Source organism: Populus nigra, chromosome 3 (assembly GCF_951802175.1).
Source record: "Populus nigra chromosome 3, ddPopNigr1.1, whole genome shotgun sequence".
Lineage (NCBI taxonomy): Eukaryota > Viridiplantae > Streptophyta > Magnoliopsida > Malpighiales > Salicaceae > Populus > Populus nigra.
The window spans coordinates 18219652-18232505 of record NC_084854.1 but is presented as its reverse complement, the minus strand read 5'-3'; the positions used below and the strand labels follow the sequence as shown (position 1 = coordinate 18232505).

At 32.7% G+C, this 12854-nt stretch overlaps 1 protein-coding gene across 1 annotated transcript; it reads right to left on the bottom strand.

The window, feature by feature from the left end:
* Positions 1 to 1063: 1063 nt before the first annotated feature.
* On the bottom strand, positions 1064 to 5751 carry LOC133689375 (2,3-bisphosphoglycerate-independent phosphoglycerate mutase-like). Its single transcript, XM_062109216.1, has 9 exons — positions 5391 to 5751; positions 5125 to 5252; positions 4840 to 4990; positions 4530 to 4733; positions 3350 to 3774; positions 2629 to 2821; positions 2446 to 2541; positions 1607 to 1762; positions 1064 to 1484 (listed from the first exon to the last, which is right to left on the bottom strand). The coding sequence occupies exons 1-9, from the start codon at positions 5553 to 5555 to the stop codon at positions 1320 to 1322; spliced, it is 1683 nt and encodes a 560-aa protein (XP_061965200.1). The 5' UTR covers positions 5556 to 5751; the 3' UTR covers positions 1064 to 1319.
* Positions 5752 to 12854: the final 7103 nt, after the last annotated feature.

Below are 12854 nucleotides of genomic sequence, written 5' to 3'. Positions count from 1 at the left end.
GTGAAAGAAAAACATGTAGCCTCTAGAGTATCATTGTAGGGAGAGAATGATGATATTATAGGAAATTCTTTCCAATGAGAGAAACACAAAAAAAACACATAGATTTTAAGAAAGAATTCAAGAAGATTTTTTTTTAAATTAATAAAACACAGATTTTCCTATCCCTTTATTGTCTAAGGGAAACGGTTTTTTATTTATTTTTATTCTAATCCTTAGATTTTTTATTTTCTAATTATGGTGCTTCCCTTCTAATTTGTTCCTTAGTTCAGCCCTACTCCTTTCTTTTATACAATTTCAATCTCTTTTTTTTTTACAAAAAGGTTAAATTTTTTACAAGAATGCTCAACCCTTCCAATTTGGTGAAATAAAAGCTTTGATGGAATGAACCAAGGTAGCAACAAGCTCTAAGTGAGCTGGATGATGGAGAGGAATGTCAATTTCCCTAAGGTGGAGTCCAACGTTTCGTACGCACCTCCATTGTATTTATTTATATAAAATTTGTTTTAACTTCTTCTTTTTAGTTTCATGTACTATTATCCCTTCCAAAATCACTCACCTATGACATCTCCAGGCCATATCAAACCAAAATCCCCCATGACCTACCTGCCAGCATGTAGAAAGAACCAATGCCTAGAGCACAAACAACGAGCCAAACCCAGGCATCAAAATAAAAATAAAATACCCTCCCTCCTCTTTCCAAAGTAGATATACGTATTAAGCTCAATTCTCTGGCCCACCTCTACTAGGAAAAGTCCATCTAATAAGCTTACTTCTCCCTCGTATATTTTCTCTCTTTTTTCAAGAGAAAAGGAAATGCATAAACTGTTATTAAACCCCTTAGTAACAAATAAAGATAGTAACTATCTACTGTATCTATATGAGATTGAGAATGGAATTCTGATTACTCACTTTAAATTGAGTATCTGTTTCCCTCCTCCTTTTCCTGCTAGGATTTGAAATCCTATATTTTCCATATCCATCCTCTTGAGTCCTTGGGTTTCCGAAATAGTGTAAAAAGAAGATCCTCTCGCAACTCAAGGGCACCTGGATGAAAAACATCACATACAAGAAGAAAATAGTACGCCCCAACTATTAAATGGCCATTTGAAATACAATTCTGTCATTACACCGCCGGAGCAGAAATTGAAATGTTCACTCTGAACTGAGAATGGTAAAGTCCGCTAGCCCAGCGACCAGAATCAAAAATAAATAGAACTTATTTAACCGGATAATACACTGTACTCAACAGGTTTCCGCAATTATAGTTGCTAATAGTCAAAATTCAAGGAAAACTGGTGGGTTTTGAGTAAACATCACTTCTAGTTATCGACAACTTCAATGAGGGTGGGCTCATAGTCGTTAGGAGCCTCAAATCCATGAAGATTGATCACAGTTGCTGCTACATTGGCAAGTCCACCAGTGGGAACATCATTGCGGAACCTGACACCAGCTTTCAATCCAGGGCCTCCAATTGCAATAGGCACCTACACAGGAAGTAAGCGAATTAAATATGTTGACTCTAATCAATTCAAGAAAATGGAGAATAAGAAGCAAGCACCATGCTTCTAGTCCTTCCATGGAGAAAATAAAAAGCAATGTTACTTACTGGTTCAAGAGTGTGAGAAGTGAGTATCTGGAGTTTGCCACTTTTATCCAAAAGGGGTTTACCAGACTTGTCCCTCTTAACCATGTCTTCAGCATTGCCATGATCAGCAGTAATTACATAGATTCCACCAACTTGCTCTATTGCATCGATGATCATCTACATTAAAAAAGTATCTCTGGTCAGCCAGAAGGCATCAACATGCCAAGAATTAGGAAGGAATCCAGAGTCTTGAACAGAGATTATACAACTTACTCATGGAAAATACACATGCTACCTGACCAGAATGGGCAAAACAATCAATTATTTATGTGCACATCCCTATCTAAGCATAGTGTATAACCTTTTAACAATCCATATTTTACCCTTTCCATGCATCTACGGCTCTGCCTCAGTTATTGCATGTTAGTTCAAAACTGGGAGGTGGCTTTGCTATTCACATCTGTAAATTGCACCAGAGAACTTTTTATTCGACCTTCACGAGGTAGTCTAAAATGGAAAAATTGGCAGCAACACAATCGCTTCCAACCATTTTCCAAGTGATACAATGTTTGCTGTGTGTACTGGTTCTCGTAAATATTGTTTCATTTAATTGTGTTAGCTTTAATCTGATGAAACATAAATCACCTAATAAGAATAAAAGCATCAACACTAATGCATGACAACATAACCTACCCCAATCAACTGCAAATCTCAACACCTAATTAAGATTTTCTCTACTCAGGAATTTGTGACACCGAAAGGACCAGTTCGTAAGCTAGTCTGAAATAATGGTTAGCATAGATCAACAGCAATAAAGTTCAGAAAAAAAATAATAAGATCTAACAGCAATGAAGTTGTACCTGAACAGCACCATCAGCAGCCTTGCAAGCCACTACAGTGGCCTCAATGTCTCCTGTATGTCCCACCATGTCACCATTTGGTAGATTGACACGAACCTAAACACGCATGTGAAACAACATATCAGTCAATATTTCTATTTGAAATGAGACCTCATCCATCACTCGATATGTGGCATTAATTACCTGGTCAAATTTGCCGCTAAGGATGGCCTCCCTTGCCTTTTCAGCAATCTCTAATGCCTTCATCTTAGGTTGGACATTGAATGTAATTCCAACATCACTTGGAATCTCCACATATTCCTCCATTTCTTCATTGAAATAACCAGAACGATTTCCATTCCAAAAGAAAGTGACATGGCCAAATTTAACAGTCTCACTGTTGTACAAAAAGCCAATCATGTGTAAGAAAATAACAAGGACTTGAATTTTGCAGAAGATGGAGTCAATTAGGGGAAATTGATTTTATGCTCAATCATACTTGAACAAACAGTTGATAAATTAAGTTGAAGCAAAAGTGTAAAAAGTTGCAGCACATATACTATCCACCTAAAGAATCTTTTATGCCTAATACCTTTGTAAATATCCAAGTGACCTATGCCAAAGCAAAAGTGTACTTCGGAGAAACCAGCGAATAAGTATTGACAGAACGTACAAACCTATAAGTTGCAGGCCTACACTAGAGGCCACCCTCAATGAATAAATTTACTGACTAGTGTTTCATCATTCTGCCAAAATATGGCTCTGAAATGAGTTAAGTTGTCAATTTATGATAAATCTACTTGCAATCCAGAACAATTAAAAGAGCAAGGGAAGCCCAGAGATACAGAAACAAGAAAAAGAACACAGGCTGTGTGATGCACGCAAAGAGTATTCACATATCAAGATATCAATGGTGCTAGCTCACCTGCAAGCAAAGGTGCGAACACCATTATGCACCAAGTATTCACCAGATGTCCTTTCTATCTCAGGAGGAGTAACGAGGTATTGGCTTGGAAGCTTCAACTCACCATCATATTGAAGCATTCCAGCATAATGAATTTTAGGGAATCGAACGCGATCAAATTTGTCAAAATCCGCATATTCAAGAGCCTTAGCAAGCATAGTCATGCGATCTGCTCGGAAGTTGAAAGTGACAACAGCATCACCATCATTAATTGGTCCCACGGGATTTCCACTCTCATCAACAATGACAAAAGGAGGTAAGTACTGGTCATTCGCCTTGGGTTCTGCTCTCAGTTTCTTGACGGCTTCAACAGCACTTCTAAACTTGTATGGGGCTTCACCAAGTACTTGGGCATCCCATCCTCGTTTCACCACAGTCCAATCATTCTGCAGAAGATTTGCAGAACGGGTTCAGGCATGCATAAACGAATAAAGCTAAATCTATAACTCTAAAGGAGCACACAAACTGATATCTATAACAACATTCAAGGAAAAGATCACTTTCGTAATTTATGCAAGTTACTTATAATTGACATCACCAAGAAGGTAATTACTATCCTCTTCCTAACTTATAAAGGAAGGATATCCATTACCTTCATCTTATCAACAACAACAACAAAGCCTTATTTTCAAACTATTCGGGGTTGGCTACACTGTTGAACCATTCAGCATGATCATAAAATAAATCCTCCTCAATGAAAAGATAGTTTAATCCTTTGGTAGTTGATGCCACTTCCATCCACATAATTTTTAGTCTCTTTCTACCTCTTTACCTTCATCTTATAAGGAAATCTTAATTTGCATCAGATTGGTATGCAGGCACGTCATTAATATACCAGCTATAAGCCACTGGTTGCCATCCAAAAAGACCAAAGTGGCTAAGAATGATTCTTCATTCCTCCCCAAAATCTTGTTTGACTAGGTCCTAGGTGTCATTTCTCCTCTGTCCAAGCCGCACCCTCTTTTGGAGGGGAACAGGGCCCCGATGGTGTGTAATATATACTTAGTGATGAGTTTCCATAGAAATTAAGTTACAAAATATGAAGCAGGAAAAAAACAGCAATTCATACGAGAATAGACCATAAATGGGAAGCATCACTGGAATTCTTCCCTTTAATTAAGAAAAGAATTTACAGCCATACCTCATAGCGGTCCATTGTGACATACATGCGCCCACCACCAGATGCAATTTGTGCATCAACAGCTTTCTCACGTAAATTTGACAGGTCTTTCTCAAGAGTCTCCACAAAGCCAACACTTGACCCGTCTAAAACATCACGGCCATCAGTAAGAAAGTGAACACGGATTCTTTTAGCACCGCGTTCAGCAGCACCTTTCAGCAACAACTGCAGAAAGAGAAAGGACAAGGAAAAAGGTATCAGGGAAAACACTACATTATTTCAGGAGAACAAAGCAAGCATAATGATGAAAGTAATAAAAACCAAATCTTACCTGCAACTGATCAAGCCTTGAGTGCACTCCACCATCGCTCAATAGTCCAATGAGATGCAATGTGCCATTGTCGAAAGATTGTTTAATGTAATTAAATCCCTCCCCGTCATAGATTTTTCCAGAGGCAAGAGCAAGATCAACAAGCTTCGCTCTACATTCCCATGTAAATAAATATAAAACATGTTATATTAGTTACCGAATTTTATTCTTAACTCTTAAGAGAATGAACCGTCTGCATAAGAAACTATTGGAATAGAAAAAGGAAAAGAGAAGTAAGTTAGTTACCCCTGAGCAAAGATGCGACCAGCACCAAGAGCGTTGTGACCAACTTCACTGTTGCCCATGTCATCCTCACTTGGAAGCCCAACAGCAGTACCATGGGCCCTAATCAATCTCCATTTTTCAGGGGCAGTCTATCCAAACAACAAGAACACACAGTTATTGTTTAAACTATTACTAAATATTAGAATAATAGGTGACAATTAAGGGGGAAATGTTTTTTAAGATTAGAATACATTATTAACAACAACAAAAAAAAGAGAAAATAGTACAGTTTTGAAGGAATCCATGGTAGGAGTATCGGCGACATGGATACAGTTATACTGATCGGGTTTAGCCTCACCCCAACCATCCAAAACCACCATAGCGATAGTCTTTCCCTTTGGAAGCTTAGGATGATCCGCCAATTTCCATGCGTTCTGTCCTGCGCTCCCCATTTCTTTATAAATTCTGGCTTCTGATTCGATTGATTCAATCAATTTAATTAACACAGATAGAGGCAGCTAGCAATGGAGGATGAAGAGGAAGAGAAGAAATCGAGGCTTTTCTTTCCGAAACTGAAGTTGGATCTGAGTGGGTGGCGCTAATTTGATAGATTGGTTTCGGTAGTGACAAAACCCTCTTCTGTGGCCGTTGGTTCTATTTATACATACGATACCACTCTTGCTAACATATTAGACGGTGTTTAAAAGTCGGTAGAGATTAATTTTTAAGATATTTTTTTGTTTGTAAATATAATTTTAAAAGTTATTTTTAAAATTAGCAAACGAAAAAGTTTTTAAAAATTAAAACAATAAAAATATAAAAAATTAATTTTAAATAACAAAATTTTTTTTTTTTATGAATAATCACCTGTACCGTGTTTTCAAACGGCGCGGTACATTAATCAATTTAAAACGCCGTTTATATCGCTGCTTTTCTAGGGTTAGCAAACAAGGGTTACACCTGGCTTTTCGCCTTTGGTTACATCTCCCGTGATGTTTTCTGACAGAAAATGGTAGTCGTAGTTGGTAGGCTGGGTAAGATATTCTGTAGTCCCTAAATTTTAAGACTGACAATAACTCGGTGCTTTATATTTGATAACTTATAACTTAGTCCCTGATTATAGCTCGGTACCTTATACTTAATTCTAGTACATCAAAATTAAAATAATATCCCCAAGGATTTAAAACTTTAAATACTAGTTATTTAATTTGAGGATTAGAATTTCTATGATCAAAACAAGTTGAGTTCTTTAATCTAAAAATAATAAAATTATGGATTTTTACACACATTTGTTAGATGAGCTAATTATTTATTTCTCGATAATTTGTTGGGCTTGAATTTTGCTCTTATTTTTTTTAATATTAGTTTAATTCATCAATTAAATGGCTGGTTCAATAAAATTTGTTCACATTTACATTTTAGCTAATTGAATTGTAAATCTAAAATTATTATTATTATTTTCACAATTCTTATTGATAAAAATTTTTTAGCAAAACTTCTTGTTTTTTTTCTTTAAAACCCACATTATTGGGTTTTTCTCTTTCAATTTTAAAATATCGAAGACTATATTTGATAGGTAAAAGAATTCAACATATCTTTTTCAAAAATAACGGTTAAGGAGCTAATTTACATATTTTAAAATATGAGGACCTATGTTACAATCACATTGAGATTTCAGGGACTAAATCATATATATAGTAACCAATCGCTCTCTACTTACACGTGCATCAGGCGGCCACGCGATCCTTCTCGAGACTTTTTTCCTTTTCCTTTTATGGTTTCAGATATTTAGGAGTGAAACAAAAGTTATTTTTTAAAATATTTTTATTTTAAAAATATATTAAAATAATTTTTTTATTTTTATATTGACATATTAAAATAATTAAATAATACTAAAAAATATTAATTTAATTTTTTTTAAAAATCAAAATTCCCAACTATATTTTAATTTAACTACTTAGGCTTGATCGTCGAGAAATGGAATATTCTTTATTATCCCTTTTATTATACTCCTGCTTTTCAATGCATGTCCCGGCCCTTGTTGGTTTTTTTTTTTTATTATTATTATTAAGATAAAACCGGGTCTTACAGGTATTTCTTTTATTTGACAAATTAATTTACATGATAGTATAGACTAGATCCTTCATTTCTTCTTTGCATATGAATAATATATCCATATAGGGCCATATAGTAATTATATACATGCATAGCAAGTATAAACAATAATTTAAATATTACTAAAACACTTTACAAATCAATTAATTAGGGTTTTTATACCATTATTCACATTAACCCTAATTTATTAAATGGGGGGGGGGGGGTTTGATGCTTAATTCACAAAACATGCATTACAAGTATAAACAATAATGTAACCATCACTAACATGCTTGCTCATGTAATCAATCAAGCCATAAACCAATTAATTAGTGTTCTTATAGCTTGAGGAATAGCAACCTTAATTTATCATATTAAGGTTTTCATTATTTCTATAACAACTTCCATAATTAGTATAAAATATGCCTAACAATAATATAGAACAATCCAATTTTTTAATTATCAACCTAGAATCCGATAGTTTAGGATTTTCAAAGCTTCAAGATTAGATTTAGAGTAAATTAAAATTAAATTATTTATTTATTTGTTAAATCAAGTGCATATTTATAATATTTTAACTATTACTTGCTAATTTAATATAAATAAATTTACATACATGTTATTCAATCGAGATTCACTTAAAAAACTTGTCTCTCCACTAGTATCTATTATTTCTATCAAAAAAGTCAAATAAAATAATATCAAGATGAGGTTTTTGGCTTCTGATACTCGTACGAAAAGATTAGGCATACAAAAATAAATCTTGTTTCAAAGTTAGTTTTTTTGTTAGGTATGTCATGTTTTTAGATAAAAAAATTGGAGAGAGAAATCCCTTTTGATAGAGAAACAAGATTCATGAGAAAATTATATAAATTTACATTTATTATATATAAGGATAAAAATATATTTCCTTCTAATTTAATTTGTCTCATTAACACTAGAGAAAAATCATAATTTCTCAATCCTTAGATGAAAAAAAAAGAACCAAAGTATAGAAGATTATTTTTATAATTATTCTAAGTGATTTATCCAATGCATTCCTCAAGTCTTAACTTCAAAACAAATAATTGACCTATTTATTTTTCAAAGAAAAGTAAAAACAATAGAAAGAAACTGCCATTTTAATTTGCTTGATCTTCTGACCTTATAATTAATTATTCTTTGTCGTGGAAGAAAAATAAAACAAATTTTCTTTAGATCGAATAGAAAGCCTCACCTACCCCCATCCACACTCCACACCTAACAGGCTACCCTTCTTGTTCGCCTACCCCCGGCGCATTTTCTATTGTTTTCGCTATAAGTATTTATTAATGTTCCTTGATAATGAGAATTTCTTTTTAATTTATATTCTTTGTTAAACTCCAACCACATGCAAAAAAAATTGTACCACTTTTTCATTTTCAAAACAAGATATGGCTCTCGTTTTATAAAAACAAAAATGTAAAAATAAAAAAGATGTTTGTTTGTAGTTATTTTTTTAAGTGTTTTTTATTCATAAATATATTAAAATACTTTTTTTTAATTTTTAAAAATTATTTTTGACATTAGTACATTAAAATTATTGAAAAATACTAAAAAAATTAATTTAAAATAAAAAATAATAAAAAATAATTTTTTTAAAACTTTTTTAAAATACAAAAATAAACAGAATTGCCCATTCCACACAGTTTTAGCAGTAAAATCATTAGCTAGACAAGCCCCTTTTTACACATGGAAACCAAATTCATTTTTATTATTGCTTAAAAAAGTTATACATATTCTTACGCTAATATATGTATTAAATATATGGGTGTGTTTAGTAACATAGAATCGATTTTCTTTTCCTTTTCTTAGTTTTGTTTTCTTTTTTCAATAGAAAATTGAAAAACAGGTTCATTTATTAAAAAGAAGAACATGTTCTTTTATATAAAAAAAATTAAAAAATACATCAAGATTATAAATATTTTTCACACATATTAATAATCTAATTTTAAAATATTAATTTTATTTAATTCAAATTAAAAATTAACAGAAGAAAAACTCCTTTTGTGTGTGTGTGTGTGTGTGTGTGTGTGTGTGTGTTGGGGGATTCTTAATTTTGTGAGAAGGAGTTGCCATTTTATATTATTGTCACTGAAAAATTCTAACCAATCTTTAAAGAATTAAGATAAGAGATTAGTTATACTAGATGAAAGATATTATCATCCAAAAACATCATATCTGGGATAAGTTGTATTATTAATGTTAGAGATCTAACATGGGAGACTTATTATGATAGAGAGAAGACACCATTATCTTAAATCATCTTTTTGTATGTGTATAAGTGAGGAAATATCTTAACTTTGTGAAAAAGATTTGCTACTTAGTATTATAGTTAATAAAAAATCCTAACTGGTTCTCAAAAATCTAAGATAATGAGTTGGTTATGCCAAAAAAAAATATTATTATCCTAAAATATCGTACATGAGATAAGTTATATTGTTAATCTTGTTTTAAATTAATAATAATCTATTGCATATAATCTACATGTGATCTATCTATATAATAATAATAAGTTTGCTATGGTAAGTTAAACTCTTATTAGTGGTTCAAACCTAGTTTTCATAAGAAAGGTCCATAAAATGAGTTTTGATAAGGTTTACTTGTCATATGGTCTTGATATTCTTGACTATATCGTTAAAAAAAAATTAAAAATAATATTTTTTAATTTTAGTATTAATGAGTATTATATTGAAAAAGACTCAATATTTTTAATTTTGAAATCAATATGAAAATGAAAAATAATATTTTTAATTTTCACATTATTAAATACTACATAGTGAAACTTTAATACTACTGTGGATGCAGACTAAAAACCACTGTGGATTCAGACATTTCTATTTGTTTCCCAACTTCGTCTCGATCTGTCAACTACAAGTACAACTTATGTCTGATTATTATATGATATGGACAAAGAGCGAGAGTATAGGATAGTCAGGCGGATGCATAACTTATTGGGCTTTAATTCTAGTTGGGTTAGGTTTTAAGTGAACGTACTATGAGGGGCATCGAGTTTAGTCTCTTGCAATTTATTCCTAGCAACTGGGTTTTAGGTGGGTTTTTTATTACAGTTGTTCAGCAGTCTTTCACTCTTTTGATCGACAATTATGGGTCATGCTTCTCTTACTGCAGTTGTGTTTGGTGCCCTGCTATGCGACTTAGGCTAGAGAGACATCGTTGTGCATTTAATACGCACACTATACTGCAGTTGTGTTTGGTGCCCTACTACGCGACTTAGACTGGAGAGGCATCGTTGTCCATTTGATACGCACACTATTGTGCGATATTGAGAGAGTTGCTACTCTCTTGTTTGGAGTTTTTAGTTCAATCTTGATTGAGAGGGTTGGGTTCCAACACTTCTCCTAGGAGAGTAGAGGCTTCGAGGGGAGGGGATTGTAACCGGGTAAGTTTCTCCTTTATTATGGTTTGATTTTAGGCTGGTTTAATTATTTTTTATAATGACGACTTTCTCTGTTTCACTGTCTTTTATTTTTGTCTTGGTTTGATGCATTTTTATGGCTTGGACACTTGTTATTTTGCCTATAAAATGGCTCTTAAAGGGAGAGATTTTCTTCCTCTATTGGCTTTTTGAAGTTTGTGTTTTGCTTTTTATGAATGTGAATTTGCCTTCTCCGTTGCAATGGTTTGATTTAATTTTGTTTTTTCATTTAGATTCGTGCTCTAACTCTTCCGTGATGGTTTTTGATCATCAATTGTATTTGGTTCTGTTGTTGTGACTTGTGAGAACAATTATTGAATCTTTCCTTTTTTTTGGAAACATAGTCTCTGTTTTTTGTTTGTCACTGTCGCTTTATTTTCCGTTTCCTTTGATCTATATTGGAGGTTAGTGGAGTTTTATGGTCTTCCTTTCACTACTTGGAGGTGCTTTCTTTACATGTTTTTTTCTCGATAATCTATGATATAGTCTTTAGTACTCTTGTTTGATTTCTTATTGACATTCACGATAGTCTATGAAGTCAACTTGGTTTGGTGTTGGTTTTTTCTATCATTTTGACTTCGCTTGGTTTTGATAGTATTTTGCAATTTTTACTATTGAAGTCATTGGTTTTTCTTAGGTGTATGTGTTGTCTATGCTCTTTTCTTAGAGATGGAAATTGATGTTACAAGGTTCATCCTTTCGAATTTATGACTATTTACTTTTTTTTTGTTTTTCAATTATATGTAAGGGGTCGTTGTTTACAAGCTTTGCCTTTGATGTTTTGGATAGCTTGAGCTGTTTATTTGTTTGTTTGTGCTATATTTTGATTTTTCATTTACATCTCTGTGTTTTTGTTTATGGGATTTTCCTTTGGTTTCTCAAATGGCTTCTGCTGTTTATTTAGGTAAGATTGTGTTGTCTCTTGCTTTGTAGTCCTGCAGTTGTATGTTTGTTCTAGATGAATTTGCTTTGTGTTTGTCTTTTTGCATTTAGGGAGATGTTATGATTTTTTTTATCAAAAAATGAGATATAGGTTGTGTGTCATATGCTCAATACTGCATGTTGCTTAAAGCGTCATGATTTCTTTGTTTATTTGGTTTGGTGCTAGTTTAAGGCCTTTGAATAACTTTATTTTTTGAATCTTTTTCCAGGCTCAATTACATCACGCCTTTGAGAGGTTATGACTGTTTTTAGAAAGATCTTGTTAAGAGTTTCAAACAATTGATCTTGATACCTCTACCTTTTCTATTTTTAAAGGATTGCTTTATGATTCTGTTTCTCTTTGGCTTATATCATTTCACACTAGACAAATTCATAGAGGATTGTTATTTTAGAAAAGCTTGTTGAGATTATGTACAAAGTACAATGCTTTCTTGATTTTTCATGCGTTGTTTCTTTTACGTCGTTGTTACGATTGTAGGATCTTTTTTGCAACTATATATTCTACTTTTCTTATGCTCTTAGCACTTTTTTCTTGCTTTGAAGTTGCGGAGATGTTGTTATGCTATTTTAGTTTTCAAAATGAGATTGATGTTGTGTATTAAGTTTTGGGTGCAATGTTGCCTTCTTGGTTGCTCTGGATTAGGTTCTTTGTTTGTTTGGTGTAAGGATGGTTTTATATCTTTGGATAACCTAAAATTTGAACTGCTTCCCCAGGTTTAATTATATCATGGATTTGAGAAGTTGTTGTATTTTTTGAAGTGATTTTCATAGAACTTTATCACGATTGATTCTAGTACTGCTCACATCTCTGTCTCTCTCTCTCTCTCTCTCATAAAAAAAGACTTTTTTGTTAGTTCTTATGCGTTAGACTATAATTGTCTATGAGGCATCTTTGCATGAACACAAAGGTTTGTGATGTTTAATTGAGATTATGGAAGCTTAGTTTCAACATTTAAGATTCATATGTATTTACTATAATCGTAATGGTTCCATGTAGCAATGCCAAAAAAAATTGAAGGAATCAGAAAAATTTATCTTTTACACATACAATATTATGACAACAGTCATTTAAAATGGTGGAAACTCCAAGATGTAAAATACCTTCAACCACTTTGTGAACTTTCATCTATGTAGTTTTTTATCGTCGACTTTAGAATGAGTTATTTCAGCTGCTGCCTCCTTGGGTTAGCACTCTGTGTTTGATTTTTTGGCACTAACTATTTAAGCTCTTTGAAAAAGCCAAGAACCCTTGATTGCT

What these genes read in the sequence shown, in the direction of transcription:
- LOC133689375 (XM_062109216.1), bottom strand. Translation starts at nt 5,555, where the DNA reads ATGGGGAGCGCAGGACAGAACGCATGGAAATTGGCGGATCATCCTAAG. An exon ending in CAAGGCTTGATCAGTTGCAG is followed by an intron (nt 4,734 to 4,839) that starts GTAAGATTTGGT and finishes CTCTTTCTGCAG; the next exon opens with TTGTTGCTGAAAGGTGCTGC. An exon ending in GTTCGCACCTTTGCTTGCAG is followed by an intron (nt 2,822 to 3,349) that starts GTGAGCTAGCAC and finishes TTTGTACAACAG; the next exon opens with TGAGACTGTTAAATTTGGCC.